Source organism: Zeus faber (assembly GCF_960531495.2).
Source record: "Zeus faber genome assembly, chromosome: 10".
Classification (NCBI taxonomy): Eukaryota; Metazoa; Chordata; class Actinopteri; order Zeiformes; family Zeidae; genus Zeus; species Zeus faber.
Genome location: NC_137199.1, coordinates 23,713,048 through 23,733,749, shown reverse-complemented (window position 1 = coordinate 23,733,749; position 20,702 = coordinate 23,713,048). Strand labels below are relative to the sequence as shown.

The following is a 20,702-nucleotide window of genomic DNA, read 5'->3' as shown; positions in this document are numbered from 1 at the left end:
GTTAGGATTATGGTTAGGGTTAGGGTTAGGGTTAGGGGTTAGGGGTTAGGGTTAGGGTTAGTGTTAGGGTTAGGGTTAGGGTTAGGGTTATGGTTAGGGAGGTGGGTAATGCCACGTTTAGGAAGGATGTCCCGAAAAATGGATTTGCACTAGCCATCACGGTATAGGGTTAGCGTTAGGGGTTAGGGTTAGGGTTAGGGTTAGAGGTTAAAGGGTTAGGGTAAGGGTTAGTGTTAGTGTTAGGGTGTCGTATGCTTTTTCCACATAAAAGAGGGTTAGGATTAGGGTTAGGGTTAGGGTTAGATTTAGGGTTAGGATGTCGTATGCTTTAGAGTTCGGGTAACAGTTAGGGAGCTGGGTAATTGGTTAGGGTTAGGGTTAGGGTTAAGGTTAAAAGGTAAGGGTTAAAGGGTTAGGGTTAGGGTTAGGGTTAGGCGTAAGGGTTAGGGTTAGGGTTAAAGGGTTAGGGTTAGGGTTAGGGTTAGGATTAGGGTTAGGGTTTCGGGGTTAGGGCTAGGGTTAGAGTTAGGGTTAGGGTTTGGGTGCTGTATGCTTTTTCCACATAAAAGAACACAGCTGCCACTGTCCAAGTATTGACTTTTCTTACCTCATCCTCGTCCATAGTGCCCCTCCCTCTGCTAAATCCACTTTGGTGTGTAGCCACTATACCACTTTTCTCAGAGAAATACTTCAGTCCATTAGACCATCTGTTCCACCAATTTACAGATTATTTGAGGTCAAGGCAATAGGCCTGTACTTTGTTGGCTTACTGGGATTCTTCCCGGGTTTCCTTATCAGAATAACCATCGCTTCCTTCCAGCTCTCTGAGATTCTTCCCACACGTTATGACATAGCATTAACAATTTTCTTCAGTCCCTCCATACTTAAATGTTTCAGCATGATGTAACATATTTCATCGCTTCCTGGTGCAGTCTTCCCGGTTTTAGCCAGCGCCTTAACTTAATTCTCCAACGCTAAACGGGCCATTTTGTTCATCCTCAGGGCTTAGTGCCTCCATGTTTCAGATTTTTTTGTCCCTCTTTTTCCCTTCTTCCCTCCTCAGATCAATTATTTGAACTGTGTACTGTAAGAGCATTTTCCTTACTGTTTACTAATATGGGCTCAGGATCAGTGTGGCTGTACACTCATTGATTGGTCTAACAAGCAACAAGTTAAACCCCCATCCCCACATACACTCAGGAGAGGAGCCTTTGTCATGACATGCTGTCCATCTGCTCAAGGTATGTTCCATCTACCCCACCCTCTACAACAAACATGTGTTTTCCCTGTTGTCTGTGTCTCTGTGCTGGGGGTCCCGGAAAGCGTCACTTGGGTGCCGTGTGGCAGGCGGAACTGCCACAACGACGCCTGAACAGGGACTCCCAGGCACGGGGAAGGGACACAGCACCAACCCTTTCCCGACTAGCAGCAGCAGCACCCAGGGTGTCCGTCGGTAAACCAGAAGAGAAGCAGCCGTAGCAACCACCACGGGTAACTGCCTACACCTAGCTGCTCCACCCACGAGCTACCTGCCGGGACCATCCAACAGCCCAGCAGCCAGGCCACCCCCCCAAGCAGCCCCAGCACCAGCCAAGCCCGGCCGCACCTTCACCAGCCAGCACAGCAGCCCGAGGCCCCACGCTCCGGAAGGGAGGAGAGATAGCCTGCGTTGTTGACCTAGGGGAGGGACTTTTTTTTTGTTGGTTTGAGGTATGGGAACCCTGTTTCAGAGTCCAGTGTTTTAATATTTTTAAGGTAAAGGAACCATGTGTCAGAGTCTGTCCTTTAAGGTATGCTAACCCTGTGTCAGAGTCTGTATTTTTAGCTATGGGAACCCTGTGTCAGCCATTTGTTTTCCTTTTTCTCTGCTTGGGAGTAGGCTTCGGCCAGGTATTCCACCTGGCCTCAGTTTGATGTCGCGTGGCAGGTTTGAGCAGCCACACCGGTCTTGGGTCTACACACACACACACACACACACACACACACACACACACACACACACACACACACACACACACACACACACACACACACACACACACACACACACACACACACACACACACACACACACACACACACACACACACACACACAGGAGAGGAGCCCTTGTCATGGCATGCTGTCCATCTTCCCCAGGGCTTGTTCCATCTAGCCCACTCTCTACAATAAACTTGTGTTTTCTACCACACTGTCTGTGTCTCTGTGCCGGAGGTCCCTTAAAAACGCCAGGCGGGACCACCACATATACCTTGTCTTGTTTTATTATAAAATGTCTCTATGTCTATATTATAATCAATCTGGCTCAGGTATCGCTCACTTTCTTTCTGAAACTTCTCCCAATCAGCCTTCTCAAATATATATTTCCCTCACCCGTCTTCTGTGCTCAGGGATGTAGAAATGTTGACTTTACAGAAGACTGGGTAATGGTCACTCCCTATGGTTCCTTCTCGATATACATCCTGATCACACATTGGTGCCGTATTGTTTGAAACCAGTGTGAGATCAAGAGCAGATTCCTTTCTGGTGCTAACATCTATCCCACCCTAGGACATATTGTGTGTTCCTAGGACATATTGTGTGTTATCACCGTTGCAATACATTTCACTGCAATAATGTATGAAAGTATGTATATGTATGTGATGAATAAACCTCTTGAATCTTGAATCTTTTTTTTTCCATCCAACAACTCTTCTATTACTTGACCATTATCATCCATTCTCTCACTCCTCCAAAGTGTGTTATGTGTATTAAAATCCCTGCACCATACAACATTATTTCTATCCTGCCCCTCTGTTTCCTCAAGCTTGTTTATCACCAGCCTTTTACATGAGTTGTAATCATTTATGACCACTCATTTTTTCCTCTCGCCCCACACTTCTAGCACCACGTATTCCTGTTCACTCCCTACACCTAGTACTCTGTAGGGAATCCCTTGTTTCACAAAAGTGACACAGCCTCCACCTCAACCGTCTTTCCTACCTCGTCTAACTGCTTCATATCCACATATGACAAAATCCAAATAAGGTTTTTGCTAGGACTCTTGAATGCATATAATGTCTTGTCCATTTGCAACCAGACTTCTTGCCACCAAGGGAGCAACATTATTAGTAGTATCAACACACACATGCCGATTCTTGACTTGTCTGCACACTGAGCTCTTCCCTCGCTTCCTCCCATTTCAACCCTCTCGTATCCAAGTGGTGCACTGCTGCTTTAACGACAACCTGGATCCTTTCAGTTTTGGATTTAATCTCAGACGTTGCATTTATCACCCCTGCTATAAATGTCACCAGTTCCTTCTTTTTCACCCATACATTTCTCTACTGTTGATGTTCTTCTTTTTTTTTTTTTTCTGTCCAGCCCTCTTAACTGCCTCTGCATAAGAACCGTTTTACTTCGCCTTTATCTGCCGCACCTCCACCTCTCGTCTCAACACTTCACAGCCCCGAAAGGCAACACTGTGGTTACCTCAGTAACCAGTAACCTCAGTTACCTACCTTATGGCCACACTTCCCATACTCACGATCACCACCACATCGAGTACACCTTCTTTTTACTTTGCACGTTTTAGCCACATGCCCAGATTCCTGAAAGTGAAAGCACCTCATGGGTTTTGATATAAACTCTCTTACACTGTATTTCATAAATGCATAGTATAGCTCCTCTGGGACAACTTTTGTCTCAAACTCCACCAAAAGGGTCTCCGTCTCCATCTTCCCGATTTCCCCTTTTCATTCTCGTGGCACTTTTTACTGAACTATTCCGCGCCACCGAGTTCTCCACTAGTTCCTTCGCACCGAGACGGAGAGGTGCTCCGGGCACGACCCCCTTGCAACCGCCACCGTCCCTCTTCTCCCCCCACCCTTACCCCTTTGACCACTCTTGACTTTTCCAACATGACTCATTTTCTCTGCCTTCTCCATCCGTGCTCACTCTCCGTTCCACCTGAACTAGCCGTGTCCTTTTTCTCTCTCTTCCAACAAGCCGCCGCCAGGGCTCCATTCCCTCTCCCCACCTCCTCTCGCTCACTCTCCCTCCTCTCGTCACTACAGTTTCCTTCTCCCTCACTAAACTCCATGCTGTTGTTGTTAACACCTGACTCCCTCCCTGCCGTCCTGTCAGGGTTTGGAAGGAACACTGTATGAAGATCGTTCCTGACCTATATAGGCCATCAGTCGATATCCCTACAAGCTGTTTCCTGACAGCACCCACTCCTGTAACTATTAAGTCCCGATGTCCGTAATCCAAAGTCAGCGTGGTTTAATCAGTCAGGCAGTAAGTTAAAAAAAAAAACGGCGGTGCAAGATCCAGAAATTCAAACCTCCCTCCTCAACCACACGTCACGTGGTCCTGGCTATCTCCTGTCCTGGTATATTTTATCTCCGCAGAAGTTCACGCCTAATGGCCCGCTAGACGGCAAAGTTATCACATGATTTGTGTACTCTGTCAACTTGCGCATGAAGGTGTGCGTGTGCGTGGTGGCGCCATCTTGGTGAGGTAGTGATTGTTCATCACAAACTCCATCCACAATACCTAACAAATCTGGATGACATTTGATTGACGCCATGTCGGAGCTGCCCCAAATAGACATTTTATTTATCTTGTCTGTGAGTACGGCGGATCCATGGGATCCAGTGACTACTGACACCATTTTTTCATTAACAAAAACAATAGGGGTCCCGCCCCTTCGCAATTGGACCCCTAGCAATATTCATATTGATGTCGGTCTGAAAGACAAAACATTCATTGCTACTACTGAGCAAAATAGTTAATATAGTAATAGTTCATGCTCTTTGCTTCCCCTAAAAATGTGTTAAATCAACATGTAGATAGTGGAATTTCATCATTTGATATACAAAACTATCCAATGCAAACTGAATGCTTCCTTTTGTTGGTGTTATAACACAGGAGAGATGAATATATACTGATGATCTAAATGTAAATGTATATACTACTTTTAATGAGAAGATTGGAGATGCTAGAGCCTCTGAAAGAAGTGTTACTACCCTCAAAAATATTAGTTGTCAAAAGTTGTATTAACCAGTGTAGCAAGTGGAAAAAGGAAGCTTGACAAGATCTTTTAAGTTTTTGTTTTTTAGATGATGGTGAGATGATGTCATTAAGTGAAGTGTCATTGGGTGCCCCCTGCTGGTGCTGTAGGGGTTTACAATTGCAAAATAACAGGGACTTTGGAGAAAAGTAAGGCGCACAAGATGATAAATTGTTCAACCGTTTCTTTTATAAAGCAGGGAAATTATGACACAATCAGTAAATACATAAGATTTTGCAGTTATGCTTTGCATTGAGGTAAGTATCAAAATGGCAAAAAACAGTTTTGCACATTTCATTTCACTAGGGATGATAAGACAAATAAACAGTGAGAACACAATGTAAAGTCAATATAACGTTAAGCTCTCTATTCAGCTACATTAAAACAATATTCAGATCTGCATGTCTAGCATTAAAACATTTGGTGAGGCTTAAACGTGGAAGGTATGGGATAAGTGGTAGCTACACTAGCTTTTACCTGATGTTAAAAATGTATTAAACAATTTATTTCTCGAGGAAATACAATCAAGATCAATAAATAAATGTGCGTCAATTGAAACTGGCCATTCTGGAGAGAATAAGTGTTCACTGGAAACCACTGGTGATTCTCAAGGCAAACTGAATATTTTAAGACATCCTGCTTCCCCTTCACTTCCACTGTTCTACATTGTCCATGTAGTCCTCCAAGGTACCATTATCCTCCAGATCCCACCAGTTTGGGAGCAACATTTCAGACTCCACAGTCTCCCCATCAGCACTCGCCCTCTGCCTTTGAGTTTGAGTGGGGCGGCTTTCCGACTTGTGGGGCACTTCTGTGGCTTTCAATGGTCTCCCCGGCCTTGGGGCCAGCCTTCCACGGAGCCGCCTCCGCTCCTGCTGCCTCCTCTCCCGGGCCCGCCTGCGTTCCTGCTGCCTTGCCAACTGGAATCGTTGCAGGAACAGGTCGCGGGCGTACTCGTACAGCTCCACATCCCACCGGTTCAGCTGGCGGATTCTGTGCTGGATCTCAGCGGCCACCTCAACGCTGGCAGCGCGTGTGCTGTTGAGCTGCGTGAACGGCGCAATGAACTCCAAATTGAAGGTGCACTCAAACAGGTACTGGGTCTTACGTTGGTACTCCGTCAGCCCAAAGAAGGCCATGCTCCTCAAGTTACGTTTGGCACTCTCGAGAAGCACGGCCCAGCGCTCTTCCTCGTTCATGGCAGACATGTTGTAGCAGCCCACAAGGCTGAGGTCCGCCAGCATGCGGGTCTGCCGGTTGTTGGCCAGGTTGTAGGGGCAGTCCATAAACTCTTGCAGGGAGCAGCCTGACCAGTCGTCTCCGGAGTAGCAGCTGGGGAGCTCCGACAGCGTGGGTTCGCGTCCGTCACACACATGTAGAGACGCCTTCCATGTGGCGCCGCGCTGCACGTGACGCCACTCGCTCAGATAGCGCCACACCGGATCCCGCAGGATCGTGATATAGTAGTAGTTTCTACTGTAGAGGAGAAATAAAGATGATTTATGTCAAATATGTGGTTTCACATCATAACCAGGTTGTTCTCAACATGGGGTCTGAGAACCCCCAGGGGTCCTTCAAGAGGTTTCAGGGGGTCACCAGCTAAAGGGTAAATAGTTTAAATTCAACATTATTCAGCTTGCAAGAGAAGGCACAATAATGACTGCTTTGTTGAAGTTCACTGTTATCTCATTATAGACGGGTATGGAGGTTTGGACTAAATCATAACTAACGATAAAAATCACATCAGATTTGGGGTCCCAGAGATAAAAAAAATAATAGAAAAGGCTGAGAATCACTGTCTTAGCCAGTGGAAAGCCTTTATGCATATTTTCAGTTCAATCCCATTCACTACACCTGTATTTTTTCTGATTGGTTGTGTGCTAATCATTGGGAGAAATAATTGATGTGCGGTGGTTGGAATTGAATGTACTCCATCAAATGGACTCACTCCATTGAGGCCGATCTTTGAACTCACCTCGGGGTGGGGGTCTGTGGGGGTTCCCCGGTGTCCATGCGCGTCGGGACGCATCTGGTCAGCTCGGTCCAGTCGGCGTGGAGCCCGCAGCTCCAGCCGGTGGAGAACCGGGAGAAGAGCCACGTCTCCTTCTTCCCGGGCCGGTAACAGGTGCACTTCTTCTGCCCTGCGTGGCACTCGCACGGCCTCTCCAGCTGGATGTTCCGCACCAGGTGGCGGCCGAAGGTGGTGCCGCCGGTCTTCTGGATGTGCAGGAACACTATGACGTCGTCGCCCTTTATGTTAAAGTCCACGCCGCGGCTCAGATCGCGCGCGGTGAAGTTGAAGCGGGGCACGAAGCGGGCCAGGGCGGTGTCCTCCGCGGTGTACGGGTCCTTCGAGAGCCCGTCCCCGGCCTCGCTGCCTCCGCCCGCTCTGTGTTTACCCGCGGTGCGTGCGCGGCCGGACGCGAACAGGGATCCGAGGCGGAGCACCCGGCAGTCGGAGCTGCTGGGACACGCGTACTGGAGCGCGATGACCCCGAACAGCATCACCATCAGCAGGACGATCAGAAGGCGGTGGTTGTTGCTGGATTTCTCGTCCATCTCCGCGGCCGGACACACATCACTCACAGCGGTTGGATCCCCCGCCTCGGCCGGGGAAAGACCACCTCCTCGAACGGTCCGGTTCGCCGCGGAACGAAAGCTACTATGGCCGCGGCCAAAACAATAACAAGGCAGCGGCTGCCTAACACGGTGCTTTCTAACAACAACAACAACAAAAAAAACCCAACAACAACAAATAAGCAGAACGTCGCCGCAAAGTGTTATTGTACGTGTACAATATTTACGTGTAATTTAATTTCTAAAGACAAAAACAAGCACTTCGGTCTCCGCGGAGCAGCTTCGCTTCCCACCGCAGCCCCGCGATCCTTGACCTTTCTTCACCGACGTCACCGCGCTAAAGGTGGGAGTAGACGTTATGCTGCGTTCCAATCGAGGCCGAAACTCGGAAGAATCAAGACCTCCTATCGGGGGGGGGGGGCGGCCATTCGAGTCATTCCAAGAGTTTCCCGGGATAACAGACCGTCACAACAACGTTGCAAGTTTTTTTTAATTTTAACGGGTTAAGGTGTTTTGGTTTTTTTTAACCTTGTAGCTTGTGGAATTCGTAAGCTTGCCAAATTAAAAAATATATTTACATCGGGCTCGCATGGCTTCTCAAATAGAGGCAGTAAAACACATTTTTGCCTGGAAGTGGCGACTGCCGACTCGGTATCACCGATTTCCGAGTAGTAGCAGAATGCAGCATTACGTCACACTAACGCAAACGTATATATACAAGTACTGGTGTAATATCTAGGTTGTATCGTCGGCGCCGAAATAGCTCAGTTGGGAGAGCGTTAGACTGAAGATCTAAAGGTCCCTGGTTCGATCCCGGGTTTCGGCATTTTGCTTCGAGTTCGCACAGGGCTTCGTGGATTTCGGAACACAGCAAGCCGCGGTCACCGTGGGCGGACAAAGCCGTATTAATAATATTATTATTTATTATTATTGCTCCCCGATGTATTTATATGAATGTATCCTGTGTCTGTAGGGTGACGTCATTCCCTTTATTTTGGTCTGTAGCCCTATGCATGAACCACGTGTGTTGAATCATCTACTCAGCTTTATCAGTGATGAGAATGAGAATCAGATCTGGTGATATCGTCCCCTACAATCCATAAAAGTCGGTTTGGACGTTGAGCTCTCAAGGAAAACAATGTAATGTACTGTAAGAAAAAACAGAAGCTCAAATAAAGTCACTCTCACAATGGGCCCCGAGGGCCACTAGAGGGCGCCTCCAGCAGCCCGGCTGGGGCACCATGCCAACAAAATGTAAGCAATAACACCCAACCTGTGTTTTGTCGTATTACAACGAGGTCCATAAAGATAATAACTTGACACAAGATAAAGATCGGCCCGTTTATAAGAATCAAACTTAACGCGGCGTTTCTATGGCTGTTCAAACAGGACGCGTGTGGTTTTGCAAAAAAAAAAAAAGGCCCTGACACGGCGAATTCTAAATGCTGTGTTAGAGAGCACAGACAGTCCTGCAAAAACAACACCTCTAGAACGTGTCAGAGACATGTACGGAAAATAATAATAAATAATAATTGCGTGAACAAAAAAAGGAGAGGGGGAAAAAAAAAAAAAAAAAAGCTCCGAGAGGAATTTTATCCTTTTGTCAGAATTTCCAAATTGAAGTCAGAATTTCGAGTTTAATGTCAGAAAGCAACCGAAAAGACAGTGACCCTATGGGGGTGTTCCTTCACCCTACTGCCTTAAGTATTACATACAATCTAACAGTATGTCATACTATTAGATATTACCATGTAATGTTTCCATAAATGTGTAAATTCATCCTAGTCTCATATTCTATAATGCAACATAAGACTAGGATTATCATTAGTACATGTTCATTTATTAAGACACCCACAACCATGTAAATATTGACAGTCTTTATTTCAACAAGACTAGGAAATGTTGCTTAATATACCTTTTCTTTTACAATTTTAACATCTATCTCATCTTGTTTTTTCCATAACATTTAGGAGATACTCTGAAAAGTAAAAATCTGATGAACTGTTATAGCCTCTTTCAGAGACCTCTAACATGGTTGCTCATTATTTACACATTGTTTTATTCTTCTTCAGTCACTCGTTCTCTCCTCAGAATACAAAGTCCTTTCTGTCCTTGTGGGCCCAGGGCAGATGTAAGACCTGTCACCTGCTCAGACTAACTGAAGTCACTGGACTGCGGTTACTCTGCGGACCAGATGAACAACGTCCAGCACTCAGACCAACTCCCACCAGCTGGGAAATGCTGCTGCCATGGCCCGCAAGCACAGACATTTACCACCGCGACCCAAAACGTCCCCTCGCCGAGGTTTCGGAGAAGTACGCGCACGGATCCACCCTCCCGCGTAAAACTAGAACATGCACAAGCCCTCGCAAGGATATTTATTTTATCTTTTTTGTTCGTGGGGAACGTAGGCATTGAACCGATTCGGGAGGTGATGTTTGACACGTCAAACAGCCTTCAGTATTCTATGTGGGTTTGCATAGATGTTTCTGGTGCTTAAAAAAACGTCAAAAACCCTCCGTCCCCCTCTTGATCCTGATGTCCTCGCAACGTCCCTTCCTCTTTGGGAGCTTAAACTTTAAGGAAGGTGAACTCGAGCTTGAAATCAAACGTGACGAATCCAACTATACCATGTCCGGGATCTTGGGGAAAAAAAAAAAAAAAAAAAAATTAAAAATTCTATTCTGTTTTTGTTCGTGGAAAATTCCTATTTAAACCCCCAAATCTGCCAGTACATATAAGAACAGTTAATCAGTAAAGTTATTCATATTTTCAATCTAAATTATGCATACAATTGGAATACTGTATTTTGGAGACACCTTTTTGTCACTTCTGGAAGCACCTTTGCAAAAGGCATTCATAAACAAAACATGCATAATTTACTGTACAAAAGCAATCTGAGGCACCGTGTAGTGTTAGAGGTGTAATGACCAGGCGACAAAACAGAATCAAATTAAAAGCAAAACGTATGTTGCGCTCGTCGCTCGGCTACAACACGCGAAAAAACAACTAGAGCGTTTGATGAGGCAGTAGGTACAAGCGACTGCCTCGACTAGTCATTAACATCTACATTCTTTTTTATTTATTTTTTTCTTCTTTATTTATTTTTTATTTTTCGACATTAAGAATCCGTTAACAACGTACCGAGGTTTTAAGCACACGTCAGGCAGCATGTCGCGATTATGGCAGCACTTGCGATAAAACCTCCACATCCAACGCGATGGACTTTATGGAGCTGGAAGGTAGGTTGAGCGGCTCGAGGCGAGACCATTTGTCCACTGACGCCGGTCGTCAAAACACAGAGGTACAAGTGTGTATTCTGGGTCGGGTTGGGGTTGGGTTTGGGGTTGTTGGGGGTGGGGGCAAGAAAGTGTCCCTAAAAAAAAAAAAAAAAGAAACTGTGCACACCGACCACGAACCGGAAGTGCCCCCAAATCTGTGCATGCAGATTAGCCCCACCAGCTCTTAAAGATCTAACCATAAAATTCACTGTAGTACCTAATATATAAAAAAAAACTAACAATTTCAACACCTCCTCATCATAGAACCCTGTATTAAAAATAATCTTAGTTATGTTGGTTTAATTTGAATAAAGCCCGGCGTCGCGCTCCTCTCCTCTGGTTTTTTTCCAAACATTCTTGGATGTGCTCGTCATCCTGTTTCCCCACAAACACGAGAGGCCGCCGCCAGTTTCCGTGGTCAACCGCGCTGTCAGCCGCCAAAGGGAGTCGGGGACTCCGCCCCGGTCGACTTGGCCTTCTTTTTCGGGATAATGCCAGGGGAGCGTTTCATCTCTCGAGCCATCGTTTCCAATGCAGCATAGCATCTGTGTCGGTATCGTAACTTCACTTCAATCGAGCGAGGTATTGCCTTATGAGTGAACCGGTTTTGATTTGATTAAAAATAAAAGTAAAAAAATAAAATAAAAAAATGTGCTTCAAAAATAAGATGGCATCCAGCTCGCAGAATCATTGTTAGACAAATATATACTGTACGCACTTTTAAGGCACATAGAATGCCTTCCAAAATGCTCCCAAAGAGTAAATTCCGTCTCCAGGGTTAACTGGTTAAGATGTCTGTAACTTCAGACCAGCCCACCTACGCACTATAGCTCCGAGTAAAGCAAACAACACTTCTCAAACGAAAACTGTAAATCAAACAAAAAATAAAAACCCTGACGTCTACACATTTCTTTTTTTAAGGCGGGATCAAGCACCCCTAAGCCGCGATAAGCCCGTTCAATTTCCGGCTGGTTGACAATCTCGAACAGAAGCACAGCCACACCCGCGCAGGCACGCGCACGCACGCGCGCACACACACACACACACACACACACACACACACACACACACGCGCACACACACACACACACCAACACACACACGCGCACACACACACACACCAACACACACACGCTCACAGAATCCCACACGCTGAACGCCAGGAGCGGGACTGCGCCGCGTTCACGCGTTATTGCATGTTTTTTGGAGATCCATCGGAGACGAGTCCAAAGGACACGCGGGCAATCTTGCTTCCTGTTCGGACGACGATTTAGGTACGATTTGGGGATTCGATTTTTCCAATTAAAAAACAAAACAAAAAAAACAAAACATAATACCACTTTCAATTTCAACAAGAGTGACTGGAGCTCCGGAGGCCCGTGGAGCATTGAAGGTTTGTTGGAGAAAATAAAATAAAAAAATATTAAAAAGAAATACTTTTTTTTTCCTTTTCTCTTTTTTGGAAGAAATCCATACCGCTGTACACTGGTGTCTTAAAAAAAACAACAAAAAAAAAAACAAAAAAACAAAAAAAACATACAAACAAATAATTAAAACTGAAGTTATTGTAATATTGTAATATTTATAAGTCCCCCCCCCACCCCTCCCATGGCGGACAGACCGAGGTCCTGAAGGCAGTTCTCTCTTTTTAAAGTTTCTCTGACAGTTTTCCCCTTCACTCCGTTGTTCCTTCTCTCGTTTCCTTCTCTCGTTCTCTTTCCTTCCCCGGCACAGTCTTATCTCAGGTGAGGAGCCAGTAGAGCCAGGGCGAGCGCCCACGCCGCCAGCGCCGCGCTGCCCTGCGACGCACCCGCAGCGTCTGAGGGGGGCGGCAGCACCACCACCTGCTTGACGTGGGGCTTGATGGGGACGTTGGGCGGAGTGGAGAAGTAGATGTCCCGGTCCGTCTCGCAGGACGGGGAGTCGCAGCCGCTGCCGCTCTCCTCGCCTCCGCTGCCGGCCTCGTCTGGGGAGAGGAGGAGGAAAGCGTGACGGGTCAGGTCTCGCGAAGGGAAGAAACTGTGAGAGCCAGAATGTGAGAAGGAGTCGGGAGGAGTCGGAGTCAGAAGGAATTGGAACGTCTCAGCGGGGGTCAGGAGGAGTCGGGAGGAGTCAGGAGGAGTCAGAGTCAGAAGGAGTCGGAATGTCTCAGCGGGGGTCAGGAGGAGTCGGGAGGAGTCAGAATGTCTCAGCGGGGGTCAGGAGGAGTCGGGAGGAGTCAGAGTCAGAAGGAGTCGGAATGTCTCAGCGGGGGTCAGGAAGAGTCGGGAGGAGTCAGGAGGAGTCAGAGTCAGAAGGAGTCGGAATGTCTCAGCGGGGGTCAGAAGAAGTCGGGAGGAGTCCTCACCGTTATCGATGGAGATGTCGTTGCCGCTGTGCGCCGCCTTCAGCCAACTCGTCATTTCCTTCAAAGCTGCGATTTGACTGCGAATCACGATGTCCGGTTTCGTGATGTCTACATCCACATCGGGGTTGGACACCTGATTGGCCAACCCGTTGCCGATGACGACCGACTCATACCTGTGGCACAGAAGGGAAAGGGGCTTTTGTCAGATCTGGCGTTTGCAGCTCCCGGTTACCGTCCCGGCGTGGGACCCGCACAGGGCACTCGCCTGCTTTTTGCCGTTCCGTTCCAGCACTCATCTCCGGGCGCTATCCTCTCCCCGGCGCATACGGTGTCTGGTAGCGTGGACCAGAACTTCTTGGCGTGCTTCAACTTCTTTTTAACATCTGTTGTCTGTGAAAAAAAAAAAATAATAATAAACAAAATGAGGACCAACGTCGATTACAACCACGCATGACTGTGTTGGAGGTGTGCGTGCCGCGATGGGTCTCCAGCGAGGACTAACCAGTCTGTCCAGGCTGGTTCCAGCAGCTGTCGTGGGCCGAGCGTCGGGGCTGTAGGGACGGAAGCGCCCGGTGAAGCCCGTCTCCTTGACGGAACGGCGGGAGCGAAAGGCCGCGCTGGGCTTGGGCTGCCCGCATCCCTGGAAGACCTGGGGGGGGGCAGGGGGACAGGGGGAGAGGAGGCACGGTGAGCGGGGGCTGGATGTTCACGACGCTCCCGTGCGCTCGGGTGGAAAACGCTGGAGGGGGGAACACTCACTTTCTGCGACACCTGCATGCTGTTCTCCTGCATGTTCATGATGGCGTCCGAGATCTTCACGTCGATGGGGTCCATGACGGACTCAAAGTTAAACGGACCTTCCAGCCGCTCGGCAAGGCTAAGCATGGCATCTAAAAAGCAGAAGAAAACCGAATAATAAACTGAATGGCAAAAAGACGACGACACTGTTCGATTTCACACACTAGGGGGCAGAACTCTGCCGTCTACGACAGCTCTGAGTGCTGCAGGAGGCTGTTCGGCAGCTCGGACAGCAACTCGGCACTAAAGTTAAGGCCCATGAAAGCGGCCACACTGGTAGGGGGCACAGGAAAACAGGCCCCCCGCTAGGAGCAGCAGAGTCAGCAAAATAACAGTTAAATTAACTGCAAGTCAAAGTCATATAAAAAATACATTTTGGTGGCGGGCCAGCGCAAAACAAAAATACTACTACTAATACTAATCTACCGGTTCTGACCAAATAATATTACAAAACATACTTTCAACATGTAAATGACTCAAATTGCAGAAGCCGAATAGAGGGCACATACGGTACATAACACCATCATTTACCCCCAATGATCGTAAAATGACCTAACTATCCTTTAACTAACTTTTGGGATAAGCATTGCTAGTGGAGCCGCCTCAGAACAGGTCTTGCGTACCAAGGAAGTTGTTCCATTCCGTGTCCAGATCGGCCTGGTTGGCCAGACAGCCCCGCATGACGTTCAGACAGTAGTTCTGGCAGGGCTTCAGGGCCACTTGCCCCGAGCAGTAGGGACAGTATAACATCTTCATGGCCGCTCGCACGCAGCTGGGCGACGCGCTGACCTGGAGTAGAGGAAAGGGGGAAAGCGGTGTGAACATTGTACAGCGGCTTGGAAGCAAATGTATCGAGAACGGCAACCAAGCCTCAGTGCTCGGTGGAACTCATACCAACACCTATACAATGCCAATATAAGTGTTTAAGAGGACTTCATATCTATTAACAATTTTGAAAAACCTAACAATCGTAAGTCATATATCCTCAGTCAATGTTTGTACCATGTCTAGTACCCTCTGATCATAAACGGAGCACTTAAAAAAAAACATATAGGGGACATTTACGTTATCAAAGACATTAAACCACTTACACCCATGAGAGAGTGCGCGCGCGCGCGCACACACACACACACACACACACACACACACACACACACACACACACACACACACACACACACACACACACACACACACACACACACACACACACACACACACACACACACACACACACACACAAATAAATAACACTACACACTAGTGAAACTTTGGTCTCTTATTCCAATAAGGACAGGGAGGAGTAAAACCCAGCGTGAGGAGGCTGAACCATCTCAGCTACATGTGAGTTTTAAAATGTTCCATAAAGGTGTGTACACAGGCATTGGTTTTGATACTGGTTTCAAAATTAGCTTTACAACTCAACTTTTTTTTTTGTTTTTTTTTTAAATAATCAAAAATAACATTCAAGACATTTAATAGATGGAAACATAGGATTGTGGATTCTAGAAGATTTAACAAAAAGATTGCGATCTGCTCAAATAATTGTGCGGCAATCATGTAATCATCGTGACAGCTCTAATGTAATTCAGTCTGTGCCTTAACAGGATTGTATTGGGATACCCGGCCCTATTAATGCATTCTAACATTTTACCTTCATCTTGAGTGCCAATCAAAGAGCAGAGCTTCTCATATTGCTCAAATTAAAGTGTCATACACTCAGATCACAAAAAAAACAAAACAAAAAAAAAAACCCTGACAAGAGCAGTTATATAACAAATCTCTCGGGCAGTGCTTTCATCAGCCCATCTTGGATAAGCCAGGGTGTCTGCAGGTATCACAAAGTTACGTTGAAAACTTTTAAAGAGCTTTTTAAGACACATTTTGATGACATTTAAAACTCAGACAAGTCATCTCTCTTTTATTTAATTAAGCATTGCAGGTATGCGTAAAGGTACAGTCTATATATTTGGTACAGGGGTTAGCAGGGAAGGTTAGATGACTATGAATTGTTATTAATTTCCTTTAGGTCAGAGAGCAAGGTAAGTGATTAGGCAGCGGTAGGTGTAGGGTATTATGACACGAGAAAACTTGACACTGATGCAGAAGAAGATGATGCTGCAATTTAAACCTCATAATATTTAGCAAAGCTGAATTTGAGAAGTTTTAAGGACCTGCAGGCACCCTGTATCCTTTGCACAACGACGCGCCGCGTTCTTACCGTGGACACTTTTCCGACCACCTCCGGCATCAGCGCCAGCCCGCGGGTGAAGGTGCGCGCCGCCACGAAGGCGCGCGTCAGCTGGAGGCGGAGCTTGCGCGGCACGTCGCCGAAGGGCTGCAGCTGCTCGGTGTGGCGGCTCACGCAGTCCATATAGACTTCGCCGAACTCGTACTGCACGTTGACCAGCCGGAACATGCGCTCCAGCAGGTCGGCCCAGAAGTCCGACAACATGGAGTCCAGGTTGACCGCGGCGCTGCCCGACACGTAGTAGCGCTTCAGCGCCTGGAAAAAGTCCTTGAAGAGCTCGGCGTTTTGCACGTACATCATGCCGTACGTCCGCACGAACATGCTGTTCAGCGAGCGCTCGGCGTTCTCCAGGAGCTCGCGGAAGAACTCTGAGGGGCGAAGGCGAGGAGGGGAAGAACAGGGGTTTAGTCCGGACCATTCACGCATCTTAGAGTGTTCAAGAGAAACCCCTCAACAGTCGTGGTACACGTGCTTAAACAATAAGGAATTATGATTGATAATTATTCTGTTCTAGGTGTGACGGACACCACATTGGCTCCATTTGCTTGTTTGGGTGAAGCATGTGCATACAAATCATTGTTGTATACGTGCATTGTTGTTTGTGCCGATGTGCTAATAGAATACTTGTTAACAATGTCGCCCTGTCCCAATCAGCACCAACTATTAAATGTACACAAAATACATTGAGCATTATTGCTAGAAATAATGCAATTCCACATTCACGCCAATATCCTTTACAATGGAGAAATCGACGACGCCACAATCCACACGCGTGCACTCCACCACACAGGGCCACTTGCCCTCCACTGAATCCTCGTCGACGTTTTGAGCGTGCTCGCCCATTAAAAAAAAACAAAAAAAAACAAAAACATTTCGGGAGGACGCACACTAGGGGGTGAAAAGAAGAGTGCTGGGTCGGGCGGAGAGAGGTGGCCCTGGGTGGCTCTGTCAGGCTGAGCGAGTCGGGGATCAGAGCGGCGCGGACTGGACCATTCAACACAAACGTCTCCCCACATCAAGCCGCTTCAAGCTGACCACCATCAATGGCATTTTTCCGTTGTCACATTCCATTTGGTTTCCTTTCTCCTGGCTTCTCTTGGACTGTCCTTCAGAGGCATTTTCAATAGGATTATTGAATAATGCGTCCACCCCCCCCCTCCCCTCCCTCGTAGGGACCTGCGCCCCCCCACCCCCCAGCCCATACCCCAGCCCCACATCTTTCCCTTCACTGCTTTCACTTCATTGTTTCTTCAGAGTGCTCTCTTCACTGGAGACCGGGAACAATGACCTACTTCATCCTGAGGAATGTCCATTACCACCCCATCCCCCTCCCCCCAATAATCCAGCTCCCACGAAACCCCCCCACGACCATCACCCCCACCACCCTGCAATGCCACCCTCCACTTTCTTAATCTGAATAAAATGAGAATTCCAAAGAGTCGCTGGAGAGAGAGGAAGAAGGAGAGAGAAAAAAAAAAAAAAAAGAAGCTTCACCTCCGACTCGCGTGCATGCCGCCGTACGCACCCCCCCGGGCCTTTCTCCCGCTCGCCTCCCCGCACACACAAAACCTCTGTGTCGCTGCTGCTCTCTGCACGGCTTTGAAATGGAAAGTTCCCATGCTCTCTTAGAGGGAGTCACTAAATGCTCCCCAAATCTGCAACCAGGATGGGTGCGCGCGTGCACACGCACACGCACACACACACACACACACACACACACTATCACCTCCACTTCAAACTGACACACTAAAAAGAAAAAATTGTGTGTGTGTGTGTGGGGGCTGGCTTGGGACGGGTTAAGTTGAGGGCTTTTTTAGCTCCAAATCCCCACTGTGTCACCAAGGAAACCGGAAACATTGTGGCCCTTCCATTTACCCCAACACACACACACACACACACACACACACACACACACACACACACACACACACACACACACACACACACACACACACACACACACACACACACACACACACACACACACACACACACCAAGTTCCATGCTCCATTGACAGATTAAAACAAAAGGACCCCCGTTCCCCCTGGAATGTCATAGTAGCCACAAGTTTAAAGTCAGTGAAAGGAGGCATGGGAAGCAGAAGAGGAGGTGGCAGCCGTACAAGCCTACACTTCCTCCACTTCCCCTCCATATTACACTTGTGAGTTGGAAACATACGCCCTGTAATAAGTAATCACTAAGCCATGTGTTTCCAGAATTGAGTTTAGAGTGTCGTGTAGTGTGTGTGTGTGTGTGTGTGTGTGTGTGTGTGTGTGTGTGTGTGAGTAAGGATGGAGAAAGGGGGTGGTCTCTGATGCAGGCAAAGGGGCTGAAGTATGAGCAGCATAGCACAGGCATCTTGCTTTGTCATTAAAAACAGTTTATGACATACAGCCTTCTGCCAAAAGGCCAGGGAGCTCAACCATCCCTCTCGATTTTTCCATTAAAAAATAGGCCTGTCATTTAGCAAACGATCTGAGGGAATGTAGGTGAAAGGTTATGCGGGGAGAATGCGGCCGCTGTAGCAATGTTTCCCAGAAAGTGGAACCTCTTAAGTTCTAAGGCCCCCCCCCCCCCCCCCCCCACCTAACATGTCTTCCTCTGCCCTCCTCCCTCCCGTTGTCAGTGTTTCCACATGTTCCAAAAGACCTTTAAATTATGAGCGATGATGTTCGGCCTAATCCATCACGCACCAGAGGATCTGGCCGCTCTCCTCCTCCTTCCTCCCCCTTGTTCCTCAGAGGAGAGCTGATCCCCCCCCCAACAACCTACACATGTCCCTATAAATGTTGCTCCTCCCAGTCCCGGCCCAGGCGGTAATTGCATCCTATTTGTGCCAATTAGTCCCTGTGCTTCTCCCTTTTCTTATGGGATTCAATCCCTCCTGCTGTTCGGGCTGAACTGGTGGGGATAGACATGTCTTGGTTTGTGTGAGTGTGTGCACGTATCGGAGGCGAGGGGGCCTTAATCCATGCGCTTAAATCCCAGACATAGTCTTGCTCTGTTGGATGGGGTCAGCGCAACAAGACAAACGGGCCCCGGCCAGGACAAACAGAGCAGGGAATGAAAGAGAGGGGGAACTATTTCTGGCCCTGTTCTTAATTGGCCATGACTCCTACCTCCAGGCGCATAACGAGAGTATGCTTCACCACATACAGCATTTCCTGAGTTTGCTAGTGTGTGTGTGTGTGTGTGTGTGTGTCATCGACGTCTACAGCTGTGTTTACGTGCGTTCACCGTTTTAGACAAGCCATCAACGGACGACCTCGCCATCATCACGGCTATCTCCGGGCAAAGTAAATACCACGAGAGCTTCATCTTGGCGCTAGCACCGCGGGCACAAAGTGGCTGCTTCTGGGCGTCTCGACGTGAGAACAGGAAATAATAATAGGGCAGCAACCTGAGCCCGTCACCTTATCCATGGAGAGAGCGGGAAGGGAGCAAAGCGGCTCTTTGTGAGGGAATCACAGCTCACATGGCGGTCCAGACACGGCCATCGCTGAAACGAAGCCGCAGAACGCAGAGACACTGGGCGCAGGGGGGGCATCGAGGGCAAAAGAAGGGGAGGGGGAGGAATTAAAACTGAGGCCAAAGCCTTTTACGCTTTGGTTCAGAGGACGCCTTCTCCGTGAGCTGGGCAAGGTAGCTAAGGTTTAAGCAAATCAGAGACTTGGAGACTTGAGTTGGGTTGAGTGATTTAGCGCTGTGTGGATGCTCGTACACCCGTCAATGTGAGTTTGCATGGCTGCATGTAATTCCTCCCATCAAACCATATGAGGCAGCGAGAAAAGGAAGGGCTTAAACACAGGCTGCCGGAGCAAGAAGGAGAACGACGACTTAACAAGTGAGCACAGTAAAACACGGCCAACAGTGAGACAGAAGGGTTCATTTGGAAAATAAAGAGAATTTGGGGGGGCAGAGCGACTGAGGCATGAGATGGGGACAAAGGCCAGTGGAGGGGGGGGGTGGCTCAAGCAGCCACTGCATTCCGACACGTCACATTCCTCTTCACATCTGGCTGCAATACACCCCCCATCCCCCCACTCCTCGCTTTCATGGACACAGCAACTGAAAGCTACATGCAATTACTTTTTTTTGCGGTGAAATCTCAACTTTAATGGCTATCAATTCTGAAAATGGCTTAACGAGTCACAAATGAAACTATTACAATAACACCGTATAACGAGACGCTTTGAATGTGCAGTTTTCCGAGCATCCGCGTACTGGATAGTACGCTGGCAGGAAACGATCACGACGCACGGGAAGTATTGCAGGATAATTATCGGTGCTGCATTTGATCAATAAAAAAAGGGTTCCATGACAGAGAGGTTATTCCAACCGATTCGGTCCCTGTTTTGGTGATTTGCGTTGTGATCACAGTAGAACAGATAGGA

General features: G+C 47.8%; 2 protein-coding genes across 2 annotated transcripts in view; both read right to left on the bottom strand.

The window, feature by feature from the left end:
* Window positions 1-5,266: 5,266 nt before the first annotated feature.
* hs6st2 (heparan sulfate 6-O-sulfotransferase 2) lies at window positions 5,267-7,917 on the bottom strand. Its single transcript, XM_080008674.1, has 2 exons — window positions 7,029-7,917; window positions 5,267-6,529 (listed from the first exon to the last, which is right to left on the bottom strand). Exons 1-2 carry the CDS (start codon window positions 7,610-7,612, stop codon window positions 5,701-5,703), a joined length of 1,413 nt encoding a protein of 470 aa, XP_079864800.1. The 5' UTR covers window positions 7,613-7,917; the 3' UTR covers window positions 5,267-5,700.
* Window positions 7,918-12,615: 4,698 nt separating this feature from the next.
* Window positions 12,616-20,702, bottom strand: part of gpc4 (glypican 4) — a gene marked incomplete at its 5' end in the record, with an annotated part of 31,823 nt that continues 23,736 nt past the window's right edge. The window contains 7 exons of the mRNA XM_080007600.1: window positions 12,616-12,877; window positions 13,259-13,431; window positions 13,524-13,648; window positions 13,761-13,907; window positions 14,018-14,148; window positions 14,680-14,845; window positions 16,278-16,675. Coding sequence (XP_079863726.1) covers window positions 12,648-12,877; window positions 13,259-13,431; window positions 13,524-13,648; window positions 13,761-13,907; window positions 14,018-14,148; window positions 14,680-14,845; window positions 16,278-16,675 — 1,370 coding nt within the window. The 3' untranslated portion in view covers window positions 12,616-12,647. The remainder of the gene's footprint in view (window positions 12,878-13,258; window positions 13,432-13,523; window positions 13,649-13,760; window positions 13,908-14,017; window positions 14,149-14,679; window positions 14,846-16,277; window positions 16,676-20,702) is intronic.

What these genes read in the sequence shown, in the direction of transcription:
- hs6st2 (XM_080008674.1), bottom strand. Translation starts at nt 7,612, where the DNA reads ATGGACGAGAAATCCAGCAACAACCACCGCCTTCTGATCGTCCTGCTG. An exon ending in CCACAGACCCCCACCCCGAG is followed by an intron (nt 6,530 to 7,028) that starts GTGAGTTCAAAG and finishes TCTCCTCTACAG; the next exon opens with TAGAAACTACTACTATATCA.